At 50.4% G+C, this 18,865-nt stretch overlaps 1 protein-coding gene across 1 annotated transcript in view; it reads left to right on the top strand.

Moving 5' to 3' along the window:
- The window catches only part of SHANK3 (SH3 and multiple ankyrin repeat domains 3), a 133,321-nt gene that overhangs the window by 57,563 nt on the left and 56,893 nt on the right, over nt 1-18,865 (top strand). Inside the window, 2 exon segments of the mRNA XM_068189315.1 lie at nt 9,878-9,991; nt 13,412-13,487. Coding sequence (XP_068045416.1) covers nt 9,878-9,991; nt 13,412-13,487 — 190 coding nt within the window.

Below are 18,865 nucleotides of genomic sequence, written 5' to 3'. Positions count from 1 at the left end.
TTGGGATTTTGTTGGAAAAGGGTTCGGAATTGTAGCTGTTCCATCCCTTGGAGTTGTCCAAGGCTAGTTTGGAGCAACCTGGGAATGTGGGAATTGGCATGGGATGATCCCAAAAATCCTTCCCACCGAAACCATTCCAGAATTCCAGGAATTCTTGGCTCTTCCTCCCCTCCAGGTGGAGGGATCTTGCTTGGGATTCAAAATTTCCCAGCTTTTCCCGTGCTTTACTTTTCCTTCTGCATCGATTTTTTGCCAGGGAAGATCCCTCTTCCCAAATTTCCACATCCACGGGGAAGCTGGACAGGACAATTCCCAGATTTTTTTATTCCCTACCTTTCAGTTTTTAATGGCATTTCTTCCTTATTTGGAGTAGACCAGGAATTCCCACAGTGTTCCTTGGTCGGGATCCATTGGAGTCTTCCCAGAGTTTCTGAAATTCCCGAAAAAGGAGATTTTCCAAATGTGTGGATGGAAATCCATTGGAAAATCATGGAAATATCCAGGATGAGGCTGGGTTATTCCAGAAAATTCCCATGAAAATTACATTTGTTCCTGGAATCTGCAAGAATGTTGGGAATTCTTGTCAGTTGTCCCTGGAAAAATCCTTGGTGATAAGAGAGGGAGATCCCATCAGAACGCAGATTTTTGGGACAGAATTCCCACTATTCCTGCTTTTTTTTGGGGGGGGGACAGAATTTCCACGTTTCCTGCTTTTTTCCCTCTGTTTTTTTGGAACAGAATTCCCACAATTCCTGCTTTTTTCCCTCCAGGATCCCAAGCCTGGGCTGGGACTTGTGGGCTCAACTCTGGAGCTGGATCCAAATCCATTAAAATATTTTTGGGATTGACCAGCACAGGAATTCCCAAGGTTTTCCTCTGATTTCCAGGTTGATCCCGATGGATTTTCCTTGGATCATGGTTTTGGATGGATCTTTTCCTTTGGAAAAAAGGGAGAGCAGAACCTCTGGAATGGGATGAATTTTCCCACTTGGATGAGTTGGAAAATTCTGTCTTGACACCAAAATCCTTCCCTTAGTTTATTCCCGAAGCTGGAATTCTGGGAATTCCACATTAAAAAAAAAAAAAAAAAAAAGGATTTCTCCTGGAATTCTTGGGAAGAGCCTCCATTATAAATCAAATTTTCCAGGCCGAGGCTTTTCAGATCCCTGGGATAATTTCATGCATCTTTTTGGGAACCAGATTTTTGGGATCAGGAGCTGGAGCAGGAAATGCTCCCAGTGGGAAAAACCTTTGGACTTAAGTTTAGCAAAAAAATTCCCAGAATTTTCCAAAAGAAAATTCCCTCTCTTCATTTTAATGTTTTAAGGAATAAATTTAGGGATTCATTTCAGTGTTCCTGCATTTCCTTGAGCTTTTCCTTGATTTGAATCCCAGAATTTAGTCCTGGAATGTTGCTTTTCTCCATCCTCTGGAAAAATCTCCTTGTGCTTCCCTTCCCCATGGGAATTCCATTGGGAATCCCTAAAATATGAGATATTCCTAGAAAAACCAAGGTGGCACCTCGGGAATGGAAGTCCCATTGGGTTTTTGGGAATAATTTCAGGATTTTCCTGGGAATTCCAGATGGATTTGCTCCCTCCTTGGCTCCAGACAATCCTGGGATTTGTTATTCCCACTTGGAATTCCAGCCCATAAATGAGGGGCTCCAAGTGACCCCAAATTCCCAACTGAAATTTGGGAAGTGCCTTGGTTTTCCTTGGAAATGGAGAAATCCGGGAGATATTCCTGTCGGGAATATTCCGGTGTGCGCTGAGCTGGCAGCTGGCCCCGATTCCCATCCCAAAATTAGAAAATTCCTCATTAATTCCACTCCGCATCCCGGTGACCTCAAAGCTGTCCCAGTTTTCCAGCGTGACCCAAAATCGGTGGGAAAATTCCAGAGGGAATTGAGTCCCCCATGGGATTGGAAATGATGGAACGTTCCGGGCTGGGAAACGCTGGGAATTCGGGGAGGTGGGAAGGAGGGGTTGTCCATGGTCTGGCCTGGAACTCCAAGGAAATATGGGGATTTTTTTTTTTTGGATTGGAGGGGTTGTCCATGGTCTGGCCTGGAATTCCAAGGAAATTTGGGGTCTTGGGTTGAGTTTTTAGGGGCTCTTCGTGGTCTGACCTGGAATTCCACCGGATTTTGGGGTCATTTTGGGGGTTTGGAGGGATTGTCCATCGTGTGACCTGGAATTCCAACCGGGTTTGGGATAATTTTTGGGATTGGAGGTGATGTCCGTGGTCTGGCCTGGAATTCCAACCAAATTTGGAGTCTTGGGTTGGGATTGGAGGTGATGTCCATCGCCTGACCTGGAATTCCAACCAAACCTGGGATATTTTGTTGGGATTTTGGGAGCTATCTGTGGTCCTGATCTGGAATTTCACCAAAATTTGGGTTCCTTGTGTTGGTTTTTAGGGATTGTCCAAGGTCCTGACCTGGAATTCCAACACCAAATTTGGGTTCTTGGGTTGGGTTTTTTGGGATTCTCCATGCTCTGACCCGGCAGAGGAGTCCACACTTTTCTGGATGACATTCCAGGGGATAATTCCAGGGATTTAGCTGGAGACCATTCCCACACATCATTTCCACGTTGTTCTGTTTGCACCTCTGCACATTTTCCTTTTTTTTTTTTTCCTCTTTTCCATGTTTTTTTCTCTCTTTTCCATGTTTTTTTATCTCTTTTCCATGTTTTTATCTTTTCCATTCCCATCCACGCTCCAGACCAGCAGCTCCGTGAAGTAGGTAACTATGGAATTTTTCCTTGGAATTTTTTTTCCCCTCCCAGCTTTATCCTTTTTCCCACATTTTTTCCTCGCTGTGGCCTCCAAGTGTGGGGAGTTTTCCAAGATTTTTGGAGCTCGGCTTTTCCCAGTTTTCCCTCCACTCCTGCTGTTTATTCCAGATGGGATTATGGGGCAGAGGGATCTTCCTCTCCCATCCCAGTTTTCCTGCACTTCCCGAAGTTTCCCTGTCCTTGTGTGTCCTGAAATACCCAGAAAACCCAAATCGGGAGTCACCTCCTGGGAAAATGCTGGAATGGGAGTTGTGGGAGGAACTATGGATTGGGAATTCCGAATGGGGAATTCCATGGGAATTCCTGCTGCTCAGGGATTTGGGATTTTGGGACACGATTCCCAGTGCCCTCGGAGTGGCTTTGGAATTTATGATGCCAGGAAAATCCATCCTCTCCTGGTTATCCTGGAAATCTGATCCCGGATCCAGGGATGGGGCGATTGGGAAGCATCCGATGGGGCGGAGCTGATCCCAGAAAATTCCATTGGATATCTCAAGGTTTCCATGTGCTCCCGCCACTCCTCTGCTGCCATATCCATGGAAAACTCCATGGAAAACACTCTTTTCCTGGTGTTTGCCGCTGGTTCCAGGTGGATTCCCATTCCCAGGAAAATCCTGCCCAACTGGAGTTGGGATCAGCCGGATTTAAACCTGAGAATTGCTGTTCCCATCAGGAAAAGGAGAGGGAAAATGGAATTTCCCCTCCAATTCAGGTGGATTAAGCCTGGGAATGCCGGTGGAATTGGGAATTCCGGTTGCCACAGAATTCCCGAGGGAATAGGGGATAGAAAACAGGAAACGGCCTCAGGCTGGGCTCAGTTTGGATATTTGGGAATTTTTCCATGGAAAAGGTGGTCAGGCCTTGCCCAGGGAGTTTTGGAGTCACCATCCCTGGAGGAATTCCAGGGAATTCCTGGATGTTGAGCTGGACATAAGGTGGGATTTGATAATCCAGGAGGGCTTTTCCAAGGCCAGGAACTCCAGGATTTTGGGGTTTAATCCTGGATTTTTCCAAGGGCTGGGAAGTGCCGTGTCATGCTCTGCTCCGACTGCAGAGGCTGCTCAGAAATCCTGGAATTTCCATGGGGAAAAAGACCTCCAGGACTAAAATGTCCACAGGTTTTTAAGGAAAAGGTGATGTCATCACCCTTTTCCCTCTTTTCCACCAGGATCCGATTGGAGCTGCCAATTCCAAGTGGAATCCCTAATTTTTTCCTGGAATTCAGATCAATCCACAGAAATCAGAACTATCCCAAATGATCCAGCAGGAATCTGGTGTCAGCATTCCCGTAGAAAAGCTTGGAGGAGGAATTTTCCTGTCTCCTGGTGCATGATAATGGAAAATAAGGAAAAAACCCAGGAATATTCCCTGGAAAATAAGGGGTTTTCCCTGATTTTTGAGGGATGTGGACCCAGGTTTTCCATGTGTTTTGAGGGATGTGGGTCCAGGTTTCCATGGATTTTAGGGATCTGGATTCTGGTTTTCCAGAGCCTTTAGGGATGTGGACCCAGGTTTACCATGGTTTTAGGGGATGTGGTTCAAGATTTTCCATGGGTTTTTTTAGGCATCTGGATCCAGGTTTTCCACGGTTTTTGGGGAATGTGGATCCAGGTTTTTGATGTTTTTGAGAGATATGGATGCAGGTTTTCCGTGGTTTTGGGGGGGATGTGGATCCCGGTTTTCCATGTTTTTTTGGGATGGTTCTGTCCTTTGTGCCTCATTCCAAGTGGGATGGCCCCATCCCAATCCCTGCCCACGTTCCCAGGGCTCTCCTACCCCAGGATTCTCTGGGAATTCTGGCCAGGATCCAGCATTCCCAGGGGTTTCCATGGAGCTCCTCATCCTGCCAGAACCTGCTCGGGGGCAGGAATTTTGGGAATTCCTTCCCTAAGGATGTTGAGGACTCCCTCTCCCTGGGATTTTTCAGGATGGGGAATTCCCAAACCCTGCTGTTTTCCAGCTGGGAATTCCAACAGGGAGTGATCCCAAAACATTTCTCAATCCCTGCTTACAGGGCTGATCCCAGATTTTTCCCAGAAAGCGGGCGGGAATTAGGAAAATCCCCTCAGGCTGGAATAACATCCGAGACATTTCCCAGGCCGGATTATCCAGGGAATTTCTGCCTCTGGAATGGCGTTAATCTCTCAAACACATGCCAGCTTTTCAGCAGGAAGAGGATTCCTGTGGATTCCAAAGGGATTCCCTGAACTCCCGGGGCTTCTCCTCCTCTTCCCGGGAAAAGCTTAGAGCAGCCTGGCAGCCGGACCGGGTTTTCTTGGATCCCTGACTCCTTTCCCATCCATGTTTTCCGTGGGCACGGGTGTGAGACGGCTCCGGCTGCTCTTTCCTCTTCTCCAGAGCTCTGGGAATGCTGAGCCAGGAAAGCTCCTGGAAAAGCCTGGGAAACATCTGAGGGAATAAACGCAGGGAGAGGGAGCTGGAGCCAGGGCTGGGAAAACCGGGAATGTTTTCTCCTGGAGAAGGGAAGGCTCCAGGGAGACCTTCCAGCACATTCCAGCCCCTAAAGGGGCTCCAGGAGAGCTGCAGAGGGACTGGGGACAAGGCCTGCAGGGACAGGACACAGGGAATGGCTCCCACTGCCAGAGGGCAGGGATGGATGGGATCTTGGGAATTGGGAATTCCTGGCTGGGCTGGGATTGCCAGAGCAGCTGGGGCTGCCCCTGGATCCCTGGCAGGGCCCAAGGCCAGGCTGGAGCAGCCTGGGATCGTGGGAATTTTCCTACCCTTGGAATTTGATGGGATTTCTGCTCCATTCCCACCCAAACCATTTCAGGATCTCTTTCCCAAGGGCAATCCCAGGAATCCCGCTCCTTTTCCCACATTTTGGCTCTTTTCTGGCTTGGTGCAGGGATTAGAGTGTGTTCTGTGCTCCCAGCATTCGCGAGGCTCAGGAATTCATACTTCCAGCTGGAAATGGGCTTTTCCCAGGATTTCCCACTGGGATTGGCACCTCATTCCCACTTTTCCCTCCTGGATCCCTCAGCTCGTATTCCATGGATTTGCCTGTCCAGATCCAGCAGTTCCAGGATCCGGCTGCTTTCCCAGTGCTGGAAGATTGCAGGAAAAGGGAATTTCTTCCTGGTTTCTTATGGAATGTGCTCTGCATTCAATTTTTAAAATTATTTTCCCTCCTTTTATTCCCTGGGATGCTCCCAACATCATTCCCAGGTTATGGAAAAGAGGGAATAGCAGGAAAGGAACATTCCAGCACAATCCCTCCTGGCTTTGATCCCTTTGGGTCCTTCCCAGCTCCGGCCATTCCAGGATTTTCTGACCTCTGGCCTTTGCCGGGTGGGATTTGAGGGATATCCATGCTTGGGAATTTCCTGGGAATCTGCTGGATCCAGCAGCCTTTGGATCTCCCTGATCCCCCCGGGATCCTCCCTGTATTCCCAATGTCCTGGAATTGGCTCCCTGAGGAATCTGGGATCTGTGGGATTTGGGGACAGCTTTCCCTATCCCATGGTGTGCCAGGAGCTGGAATTCCCCAGATCCCAGTGGGTCTGGATAGGATTGATCCCAGTTTTTGGGAATGTGGCCCTTGGAAATATTCCCAATATTCCCTCTTTTCATTTTTAAGGGCCATTCCAGGGCCACATTCCCTTGAGAATTCTCCTCCTGTGGCTCCCACCCCGCTGGAGCTGCCAGGAATTCCTTGGGATAAAGGAAAAGTGCTGGGAATGCTGCACTGGGAATTTGGGAATGATGAATTGTGCCGGGATTCATCCCAGTTTTCCAGGCGGGATCAGCTCTGGGAAGGTTTGACTGGGAATTCTGGGGGGGGGCTGGGAAATCCTGGAATTCCAGCCTGTGGAAAATCCATTCGCACTGTGGGAATCCCACTCCAGGTGGGATCCAGGTCCTCGGGAATAGGGAAGGAAAATGGGAATGAGGAGGGGAGAGGAAATCTTGGATCAAGGGAAGGATCCGGAACCTTTGGATTGGCAAATCCCATTCCCGGGATCCTTCCTGCCCCCAGTCCCAAAATTCTGCTGAGGCTGAAAATCGCTCAGGAATGTTTTCCTGGCTCGTTCGTTCCCTCCCTTTCCTGTTCCCTTTGATTGCCGCTATTTTTTCCAAGGAATGCTTGATTAGAGCCGGAATGATGGGATAATGACGGGAATCAAAGCCGGATCCATTCCCAAATCAGCTCTGCAGCTGGAGCCGGCGGAGCAAGAACGGCTCTGGGGATGATTCCCGGATCCATCCGGAGCTGTTTGGCTCCTGGTGCTGATTCCCAGGGCTGATTCCCAGATCCATCGGATCCATCTGGATCCATTCCCAGTGATGATTGCTGGATCCATTGGATCCATTCCTGGTGCTGATTCCCAATCCCTCAGATCCTTCTGGATCCATTCCCAGGTCTGATTCCTGGATCCATCCAGGGCCATTCCAGCTCCTGGTGCTGATTCCCAGATCCGTCTGGATCAATTCCCAGTGCTGATTCCTGTCCATCAGATCCATCCAGAGCCATTCCCAGGGCAGATTCCTGGATCTATCAGACCAATCCAGATCCATTCCCAGTGCTGATTCCCAGATCCATCGGATCCATTCCCGACCCTCATTCCATACAGGGAATGCAGATTCCCTGCGGAAATCCCTGCTGGAATTCCAGGGTGGTCCAGGCCTTGCAGGATGAGGATGGGGAGCATTGGAAGAGAGGAGGAAAATTGGGAATGGCTGCAGGAGGGAAGGAGAATCCAGGAAATGAAAGATGGGAAAAGAGGGAATGGCTCGAGGGGAGATTTCGGTTGGATTTTGGAAATATTTTTCCATGGAAAAGGGGGTCAGGCCTTGGAAAGGGCTGCCCAGGGATGTTTGAAGTGAAAGCCTAAATCCCAAAATTAATTCCTGGGAGGCCGGAATTCCGAAGAGATCCAAAGTGGGAATTTTCCAGGGTGAGTTGTTGGGAGCAGAGCAGTGGCAATTGAGCAAATTCCAGGATTTGGGATCATTCCAAAGCATGACAGCACCGGAACCTTTGGAGAGACAGAGAATTTGCATCCCAAAAAAAAACCCTGGAGGAGCCTGAAAGGATTTTGCTGTTTGGCTTTTCCTTGGATTTGTTTTTCCTTGGATGCCTCCAGGCAGGATTTATTTCCTGGATCCTACTGGGAATTCATTGGGATGGATGGAGCAGGGCTGGATTTCTGGATGCCTGAAGAAATTTGGGATTAGCTCTGATGAATCCGCAGGAATGGGAGCTGGGATAAAGCGTCAGGAGAAATGCGGGAATGGGGCAGCAAATCCCACAGGAATTCCCGGGGTGTTTTCCCTTTTCTGGAATCCTGGGAATGGTTTGGTGGGAAGGGACCTTAAATCCCATTCCAAGGGCAGGAAAATTCCCACAATCCCAGCATGCTTCAGCCTGGCCTTGGATACTTCCAGGGATCCAGGGGCAGCCTCAGCTGCTCTGGGAATTCCAGCCCAGCCAGGAATTCCCTCCCAAAATCCCACCCCAATCTCCCTTTCCCAGGGTATTCCCTCCATTCCCAGCTCTCCCAGACTGGGATTGGATCCATCACCACCCCGACTCTGCTCTAGGAAGGAATTTTGGGATCGGGGGCTTCACTGGGAATCATGGGGCTCCATGAAAGGTCTCCCTTCCCTTTTCCATCCCCAGCTTCCATAAAAATCCCTCGGGATGGATTTTGAGCCTCCTTGATCCCAGAATCCCGGAATGGTTTGGGTGGGAAGGGACCTCAAATCCCATCCCATTCCAATCCCACCATCCCGGGCTGCTCCAGCCTGGCCTTGGACATTCCAGGGATCCAGGGGCAGCCCCAGCTGCTCTGGCAATTCCAGCCCAGCCAGGAATTCCTAATTCCCAAGATCTCATCCATCCCTGCCCTCTGGCAGTGGAAGCCATTCCCTGTGTCCTGTCCCTCCAGGCCTTTCCCAAATTTCTGCTCTTCCGGAGCCCCTTCAGGCCCTGGAATATGCTGGAAGATCTCCCTGGAGCCTTCCCTTCTCCAGGGGAACATTCCCGGTTTTCCCAGCCTGGATCCAGCTCCTGGATCCCTGGAGGTGTCCAGAGCTTGGAGCCTCCTGGGATAATGGGAGCTTTCCCTGCCTTTGGAATGAGATGGGATTTGAGGTCCCTCCCCACCCAAACCATTCCAGGATTCCAAAAAATCGGCGGAAATTTGGGATCCGCCCAACCTCAGCTTTTGGATCGGGATCTGCTCCAGGGAATGAGCCCCAGGAAAAGAGGCAGCAGCCTCAGCCTGGGCCAGGGGAGGTTGGGATTGGATTTTTGGGAATTTCCCCATGGAAAGGGGTCAGGCCTGGGGAGCTGCCCAGGGAGCTTTGGAGTGCCCATCCCTGGAGGAATCCAAGGGATTCTTGGAATTCCACTCAGGGTGGGGATCGGGCCCAGCTTGGGCTCAGTGATCCAGGAGGGCTTTTCCAGCCTCTGGAATTCCAGGATCTGGACACCCCAGAGTGAATTCACACCTGGGGAACACCAGGAAGGTGCTGCTGGGATTTGGGGATCCCGAGTGGCACAATTCAGGAATCCAGACATCCAGAGTAGGAAAATTCAGGAATTCGGGCACCCAGACTGGGAAAATTTGGAATTAAGGCATTTAGAGTGGGACAGTTTGGGAATTTGGGATTTTAGTCATCTAGAGTGGGACAATTTGGGAATTCTGGCATCCAGAGTGGAAAAATTCGGGAATTTGGGTGTCCAGAGTGTGAAAAATCAGGAACTGGGTATCTGGAGTGGGAAAATTTGGGATTTGGTCATGAGTGGGACAGTGTGGGATTTTGGGGATCCAGAGTGGGAAAAGTTGGGAATGGGGCATCCAGAGTTAGAAAAAAATCAGGAATTTGGAAATTTATGCATCCAGAGTGGGAAAATGATGGGAATTTTGGCATCCAGAGTGGGAAAACCCAGGAGTTCCAGATTTTTCCATAGGAACTAAACCCGCGGAAAACTTCACATCCCTCAGCTTCCCTCTGGCTTTGCTTCCCGGATTCCCGCAGTGCCTCCGCTGTCCCAAGTCCCCTTTTCCCGAGATTCCCCCCTGACTCCCGATCCCGGTTTTCCACAGTGCTGAGCATCGGCGAGGGCGGATTCTGGGAAGGCTCCGTGAAGGGCAGGAGCGGCTGGTTCCCGGCGGAATGCGTAGAGGAGGTGCAGATGCGCCAGTACGACTCCAGGCAAGGTCGGTATCCCAGAATTCTGGCCGGAATTCCCCCACAGAATCACCGGAGCGCTCCTTCTGGGCGGTGGGGCTGGAGGGGATTGTGGGAATTGTATCCCAAGGGATCTGTTCTGGAGTCATGGAGTTGTCATCAGGGAATGGAGAGTTTGGGATTGGTTGGGATGGGAGCAGAGGGAAAACTGGGAAAATTGGAACTGGTCCAGCCTGGGAAAGAGGGAAAATCCAGGATGATCCAATTGTGGCATCCAGGGCCTGAAGGAGCCATGGGAAAGATGAAAAGTGGGAATATCGCGAATCTTTGCAAGGGATGGAGGGACAGGAGACAGGGAATGGTTCCAAACTCCAGGGAATTATGGGAATTGTATCCCAAGGGATGAGTTCCAATCATGGATCCCCATCATCAGGATCTTCTGCAGGAATGGATTGGTTGGGGTGGGAGCAGAGGGAAAACTGGGAAAATTGGGATTGGTCAGTTGGAGAAGGTCAGTATCCCAGAATTCCGGCTGGAATTCCTGATGGAATCTCCAGAGCACTCCTTCAGTGGGGTGGGGATGGAGGGAATTGTGGGAATTGTATCCCAAGGGTTCAATTCCAATCATGGATCCATCATCAGGATCTTCTGCAGGAATGGAGAGTTTGGGATGAAGGAGGGGTGGGAGCAGAGGAAAAACTGGGAAAATCAGGATTGTCCTGCCTGGAAAAGAGGAAGAATCCAGTATGAGCCACAGCTCTGATGGAAATTCCGGAATTCCAAAGGAATTCCTGTTCCGCTGAGGAGGAGTTTTCCATGCCCAGAAAAAAGGAGGATCCAGGGGGGATTTATCCCATTTCCCAATTTCCTGCCAGGACCGAGGCAGGATTGGGATCTGCTCCCAGGGAAGATAGGATAGGAAAAGAGGGAATGGCTTCAGCTTGGGCCAGGGGAGGTTGGGATTGGATTTTTGGGAATTTCCCCATGGAAAGGGGGGTCAGGCCTTGGCAGGGGCTGCTCAGGGAGCTTTGGAGTGCCCATCCCTGGAGGAATCCAAGGAATTCCTGGAATTCCACTCAGGGCTGGGATTGGGCCCAGCTTGGATTCTGTGCCCTTGGAATTCTTTCCCAACCTCTGGAATTCTGGGATTCCACAATTCCCTGCCTGGGTCCAAAATAAGCGAAGGAAAAATCCCATTCCCCAAGAATTTAAGGATCAGGAATCTTCCCTTTCAATGGAATTCATCAAATTCCAAACACTCCGTGGAACCAGAATTCCAGACACAAGGAAAAGGTATCTCCCCACATTTCAGAGGGGATTTTTTTCCCTCCCTATTTGCAACCTGGGGTTGATTCCCGGGGGAAAAAAAAAGAGGATGGGGCATTCCTGGTTGTTTTTCCAGCTTTTCCCCAGCATTCCCTGTTCCTGGATTCCTGCTGGAAGAGCATCCCATGGAATTCCATCCCATCCACATCCCATGGATCCCATCCCATCCCTTCTGCAATCATTGAGTCCTTCCCCATGATTTTCCTGCTGTCCATTATCCCAGAAAAAAGCAGGATGATCCTTTTCCATGGATGTAATCAGGATGCTGAAATCCAGGCTTTTCCCAAATTTCTCCCGTCCCTTGGCCAGGCAGATCCAAGCACATCCCAGATTTATTCCAGACCCGAATTCAAAAAGATTTTAGTCATGGATTCATGGAATGTTTAGGTTGGGAAGGGCTTTAAAGCCCATCCTGATCCCATTCCCTATGGAAACCTTCCGCTATCTCAGATTCCTTCAGTCTCATCCCATCCCATGGATCCCATCCCATCCCATGGATCCCATAAATCCCATGGATCCTTTGAATCCCATGAATCCCATCCCATCCCATGGATTCTATCCCATGGATCCCATAAATCCTATGGATCCCATAAATCCCATCCCATGGATTCCATCCTGTGGATCCCATGGATCCTGTGGATCCCATCCCATCCCATGGATCCCATAAATCCCATCCCATGGATTCTATCCCATGGATCCCATAAATCCCATCCCACGGATCCCATCCCATCCCAGATTACTGCGGCTCATTCCCGTGAATTTCAGCTGCCCCATGTCCCTGCGGATCCCGGCTGCTCCCGGATCCATCCATCAGCTCCAGAGGCTCCGTGACGGCTCCATTAGAGGCGCTGCTATTTTTGGGAGCCGGGAAGGGAGCGGAGCCACTGGGCCCTGGACAGCCCATAAATCCCAGCTTTTCCTCGGGAATGGGATCAGGGAGAGCATCCTGAGGGATAAGGAGAAGGGATGAGGGGGGTCGGGAATTCCAGAGGGCTGGAATGGCAGAAGATGGGGGTTGGAGGAGGGAATTCCTGAATTCCCCGTGGAATGGGAAGTGATGGGAAATGCCAGGGCTGAATGGATCAGCTCGTGGAGCTGTCGGGATCTGCTGAGAATTCGGGATCTGCTAGGAATTTCTTTCTTCCCTCCCTCCCTTTTTCCTCCTCTTTCCCAGATTTCCCTTTCCCTTTCCCTTCCCTCATTCCCATCGGGAATCATTCCTGGATCAGCTGCTCCCTGCTGCCGTCTCCTGGTGCCGAGCGGGAGCTTCCCCAGCTTTTCCTTGGAATTTCCCTCTGGAATCAGATACCCCTCAGACCCGTGAGGATTTTCCCAGCCTAATCCAAGCAGAAAATTCCCTGTTTTTATTCCATATGCTGCCATTACCTGGGAGCTTACTAGGCGTCTTCTTTTCCTGGGAATTTCCCCTTGGAATCCCAGCCCAGAGCCCCTCAGAGTGGTGAGGATTTCCCCAGACTAATCCTGGAAAACTCCGGAGGGATCATTCCCAGCTCTTCCCATCCATTCCCAGGTGGGAGAAGCATGGAAGCAGGGCAGGAATATGGCTGCTCCCTTGGGATTGTCTCCCTCATTCCCAGTTTTCCTCCCAGTTCCGGCATTCCCAGAGATTCAAAGACCTCCGGGAGAGCTGGAGGATCCCAGAAACATTCCCAGCTTTTCCATGGGAGCTGCTCCCTCAGGAGTGCTGCCAGGGTCTCCCTCATTCCCTGTTTTCCTCAGAATTCCAGCATTCCCAGAGATCCAGTGACCTCCAGGACAGCGCGGAATTCCCAGGAGCATTCCCAGCTCTTCCTGTCCATTCCAACATTGGAAAAGGAAGGAAGCGGGGCGGGAATGTGGGATTTGGGTTTTCCATAAGAAACCTTAAGGTTTCCATGAGGTCATTCCAGCTGGGAATTTTGCTGGAATTTCCCCCTGGATGATTTCCAGGAATGGCTCCAACATTCCCAGGAATTCCTGGGCCACACGTGGGCCTCTCACCCCCACGGATTCTCCTTATCCACGGAGAAACTCCCACCTGGAATGGAATTCCCGGGCTTTGTGGTTCCCTTGGGAAGGCAGGAAAAGCCAGGAATAATCCAGGATGTGGATTTTTCCCACAGAAACCAGGGAGGACCGGACCAAGCGGCTTTTCCGGCACTACACCGTCGGATCCTACGACAACTTCACCTCCCACAGGTAAGGAGCCACTCCCGGGAATCCTGGGAATTCTGGGAATTCCCGTTTCCATGGAAAAACCTGCCCTTTTCCTCAGAGGTTTGGAATTCCACAGGAAGGGGATTTTTCCAGGAGTTTTGGGCCGTGGGAGGAATTCCAGGGTAGGGTTCCTGGTCAGGATCCAAGGTTTTGGGGAATTCTGGGAGTGTGGCCGCATTCCTGGCTCATATTCCAATGGATGATCCAACATTCTGGAAAATTCTGGGAATGTTTCCCATTCCTGGTTTGTTTCTCAGTGGAGAATCCATGGTTCTGGAGAAGTTTGGGGATGTGCTCCCATCCCTGGCTCCTGTCCCATTGGAGAATCCAAAGTTTGGGAATGTGAAACATTCCCAGCTCGTTTCCCGGGGGAGAATCCAACGTCCTGGAAAAGTCTGGGAATGTTTCCCATTCCCGACTCATTTCCCAGTGATGGATCCCAAGTTCTGGAGAAGTCTGGGAATGTTTCCCATTCTTGTCTCGAATCTCAGTGGAGAATACAAGGTTCAGTAAAGTTTGGGAATGTGAGCGCATTTCCGGGTGGGACAGCAAGGGGGCATTCCTGGACTGTGGCTCTTCCTGGTGGATTTGGGAACGGGAATGGGAAGGGTTGGATTCGGGAATGTCCCAGAGCTCTGGAATTCCTGGAGGGATGAGCAGCTGCTTCCTCTGGAATGGGGAAGTTTTCCCTTTTTCCAGGGAAGTTCCCGAATTCCCAAACCCATTGGATCCAGAGGAGGGGTCTCTTCTTGGAAGCCATGGAATGGTGCAGATCCATGGAATTCTGGGAATCTTAGAGCTCATCCACAGCATTTTCCTGCTTTTTTTGAGGTCCTTATCCCAAATTTTGCTTCCCGGAGCATTCCTGACTCCAAATTTGTGGAATTTGGGTGGATCCTTAAAATTCCCAGGATTTGCTGCTCTTGGGCCCATTCCTGTTGGAAAAATCAGGAAAGAGGAAAAACTGAGGGAAGAATGAAGGGAAGCTCTGGAAAATCCCTGCTGGGATCCTGGGAAGAGCGAAGAAAAAAGTGGGAATTCATGGATGAGGCAAAATTCTATCGGTTAAGAGGAAGAAAAACAGGATTGAATCCATGGGAATCCCAGGAAAAGGAATTTCCTTTGGGAATCGCATCCTGGGAAAACACCAGGAGGAGCTCTTGGCCAGGAGTTGGAATTCCTGGGAATTTTCACTGGGAAAAGATTCCTGGAAATTCCAGTGGAGGAGTGGGGCAGGAAGGGGAATTTATGGAGCTGGATCCAGCATGGAAAAAAACCTGGGAAAATTCCCAAAATTCCACAAATTCCTTGGAGCTGGGAGTTCTCAGGGGAGCGAAATTTGGGATAAGGACCTCAAAAAAAGCAGGAAAATGTTGTGGATGAGCTCCAAGATCCCCAGAATTCCATGGATCCGTGCCATTCCTTGGCCCAAGGCAAATTTAAGAGGAATTTAAGGAGCGGGATCCAGAAAAAAACTTGGGAAGAGCCCGGAGTGGAATTGGATCCACAGCGAGGGCTTGGATTGATCCCACTCCAGGAAATCCTTTGGGAATTGTTCGGATTCCAGGCAGAAGCTCCCAGAGAAAATTTGGGGAACTTGGGGAATCGCTAGGAAAGGGAAAATCCCAAAATTCTGGATTATGGATTCTGTGGGACCATGGAATGGTTGGGAATTATGGAGATTGGGAATGATGGAATTGTGGGATCATGGAATACTTTGGAATGATGGGACATCCCCAGGAATTTTGGGATAAATCTGGATTGGAGCTGGAAAAACTCCCCCGGGATAGGATTCCCACCATTCCCAGATTTCCTTTGGAATCAGGAATACCTCCAAGGAGGAGCCAGGATGTGCTGGATGCTCCCAAAATTCCGGTCATTCCCAAAATCTGGAAATGGGAAAAAAGGGACAGAGTTCAGAAAAACTCACCTGGAGGGGACGGATCCGAGCTCGGCTTTATCCGGAAGAGAAATCCCGGTGGGAATTGCCTTCGGAATTAAAGGAAGGGATTAAAGAGGCTCCAAATTAATTTGGGAATTAAAGCTGGGAGCAGCTGGGAAGGGGAAAAATCAGGATCAGGAGCCAATCCCGGATTTGTGTCGGGGATTAGGGGGAGAGATTTCACCAGAAAACAGGGAAAACATGGAAAACATGGAGCGGGAAAAGGGAATTTCTCAGTCTTGGAATGCAGGGGCTGGAAAAATGTGTGGAGAAAGAAAATGATGGAATGATGGCGGTTGGAATGATGGGATTATGGAATAATGGGGGTTGGAATTAGGTAATTACAGAATAATTTTCCTGTAGCTGGGAAATCTGGGAATTCCTTCCCGTGTTTCCAAGGCTGAAAATTCCACAGGCAAAGGGAGCTGAGCTTCCTATGGGAAAAATTTTCCTTGGATTTCCCTGTAATTCCTGAGATTTCCTTGGTGTTGTTGCCTCTTCTCCCACCCCTCTGGAAATCTGGGAATGCATTCCCATGTTTCCAAAGCTGGAATTCCCCCATCCAAAGGGGCTGAGTTTCTATTGGAATTCCACCAGGAATGGGAGTGGGAATGGGACATGGAACAAGAATCTGGAATTCTCCCTGTCCCTGTGGAACACCTGGAATTAAAGGTGGGGTTTGGATCAGGCAAAACTATGGAAAACCCTTGGAAAAGGAATTCCTGGAGCTGGAATTGGATCAGGAATGGGATCTGGAAGAGGATTGGGAATGGGATCTGGAATGGGACCGGGAATGGGAGCTGGAATTTTCCCTGTCCCTGTGGAATGCTGGCAGTTAAAAGTGGGCATTGGATCAAGGAGAACTATGGAAAAAACCCATGGAAAAAGATTGGAAAAGGAATTCCTGGAGAGGCCTCCACCATCCCAGCCTTTAGTGCCCAAGGCTGAGTGAAAAACCTGGCATGGGAGTTGGAATGGGACCAGGAATGGGAGCTGGAATGGGTCTGGAATTTTCCCCGTCCCTGTGGAATGCCGGGAGTTAAAGGTCAGGTTTGGATTAGGCAAAACTATGGAAAACCCATGGGAAAAGATTGGAAAAGGAATTCCTGGAGAGGCCACCACCCTCCTGTCCTTTGGTGCCCGAGGCCAAACAGAAAACCTGGAATGGGAGCTGGAATTTTCCCTGTCCCTGTGGATTGCCAGGAGTTAAAGGTCAGGTTTGGATCAGGCAAAACTGTGGAAAACTTGTGGAAAAAGATTGGGAAAAGGAATTCCTGGAGAAGCCACCACCATCCCACCCTTTGGTGCCCGAGGCCGAGTGGAAAACCTGGAATGGGAGCTGGAATCCTGGGAATTCTCCGTCCCTACGGAACACGGGGAGTTAAAGGTGGGCATTGGTCTCAGCACCACCCCCGGCAATTCCAGCTCCTTTTAGAATCCATGGAATCTGTGGCAATCAATGGAGCCATGATTCATCCCGGCTCCCACGCTTCCCGAGGCTCCGGTGACGGCTCTGGGCTCGGATCCCACACCTGGATCCTGCCCACATTCCCACTGACGCCGATCCCGCTGAGGTAACGCTCCACCCACATTCCCAAAGTTTGGGGAACGGCCGGAAAAGCCACCCAGGAGACACCTGAAAGAATTCCAGGCCAGTTGGAAAAAATCCTGGGGCAACCTGGGATAGCGGGAATTGTCCCTGCCCATGGAATGATCCTGAATCCCTTTTCCCACCCGGAACCTGGGATTCTAAAAGAAAAGGGGGAAATTGGGAAGTAAAATCAGTTTTCATGGATCTGCTTGGTTATTCCCATGGGAAAACCATTGAAAGGTGTCCCAACTTCCCAGGAAACAACTGGAATGTTGGAGTGGCTGGAGAGGGATTAGACTTCCCTGGGAATTTTTGGATTCCTCATGGAAAACTGGAGTTCAGCTGAAGCTGCTGGAGAAATCCTAAAATCTGTGGAATTCCTGAGGTGGGAAAAGCCCTCAGGGGTCACCGAGGCCAAGATGGACCCAATCCCAACCCAGAGCTGGAATTCCAGGAATTCCCTGGACACCTCCAGGGCTGGGAATGCACTGCTGAGTCGGAAGTTCCATGGGAGAATCCTGGAATGGGTTGGGTGGGAATGGAGCTGGAATCCCCTCCAATTCCAGCCCTTGGAATTCCATCCCAGCCCCTCCCCACCCTCCCAGCCAGGAATTCCTTCCCAAATCCCATCTAGCCCTGCTCGCTTTCCAATGGAATGGGAAAAGCAGCTCCACGGAGCCCCTCTGGTGTCCTTGGGCCAGAATTCCCAGTTTTCCATGGAATTGAGACTTTTCCAACCTGTTTTGTCCAAGGAATGGGATCATGGATTCCCCTGGATCCCTGGAAGCGTCCAAGGCCAGGTTGGAGCAGCCTGGGATCATAGAATGCGATGGAATTCCAGGAGTTTGAAGTCCCTTCCCACCCAAACCATTCCATGATTCCCAGAATTCCTGACACTCCCTGAAGGCAGGAACTGATCCCAAAAGCCACTGCTCCTGGACAATTCCAGAGGCTCGGGAATGCTCCCAGTGGGATTCCAGAGAAACCTTTCCAGGAAGAGTTTTCCTTCCTTCCCTCCTCATTCCCATTTCCATGGAATGACGCTGCTCCAGCCCAGAGCTTTTCCTGCTTTTTCGGTGATTCCATTAATCCCATCCCACCATTCCAAAAGCAGGGAGCCACCAGCCCACTGCGGGTGCACGTTGTGATTCCAGGATTTGGGAAGCGCCGCCAGAGCCAGAAGGATTTGGCAAATGGGAAAACACTCCGGGATTAGGAATTGTCTCCCTATGGAATGTATTCCCAAAGTGCTCCAGGCAGGAATCCATTCCTTTCATTCCCATTCCCACTGGTGTTTCCAGTGCTCCTGGCATGGGATCTATTCCCTCCTCGTGATCCAGGAAATCCAAGGTTTTCTCGGCAGGGATCCATTCTATCCCAGTGTTCCCAGTGTTCCCAGCAGGGATCCATTCCGTCCCAGTATTCCCAGTGATCCTGGCAGGGATCCATTCTCTCCCAGTATTCCCAGTGTTCCCAGCAGGGATCCATTCCTTCCTGGTGTTCCTATGATCCCAGTAGGGATCCATTCCATCCCATCCCAGTATTCCCGGTGTTCCCAGCAGGGATCCATTCCCTCACGGTGTTCCTGGAGATCCCAGCAGGGATTCATTCTCTCCCAGTATTCCCGGTGTTCCCTGCAGGGATCCATTCCCTCCCAGTGTTCCTGGTGATCTGAGGTTTTCCCTCCGGAGGAGCTGGCGAGGCCCAGCCCCGCCCCTCATTCCCCAGTGGAATTCCAGTCCCTTCCTGTGCCTTGGGAATGGATCCGTGGGGAATTCCCACTGCCAATTCTGGCTGTTCCCATCTCTCCCCATCCCTCCCCAACAT

Source organism: Anomalospiza imberbis, chromosome 5 (assembly GCF_031753505.1).
Source record: "Anomalospiza imberbis isolate Cuckoo-Finch-1a 21T00152 chromosome 5, ASM3175350v1, whole genome shotgun sequence".
In the NCBI taxonomy this organism is placed as follows: Eukaryota; Metazoa; Chordata; class Aves; order Passeriformes; family Viduidae; genus Anomalospiza; species Anomalospiza imberbis.
Note: the sequence above shows the minus strand (reverse complement) of the source record. Positions and strands in the feature narration are given on the sequence as shown.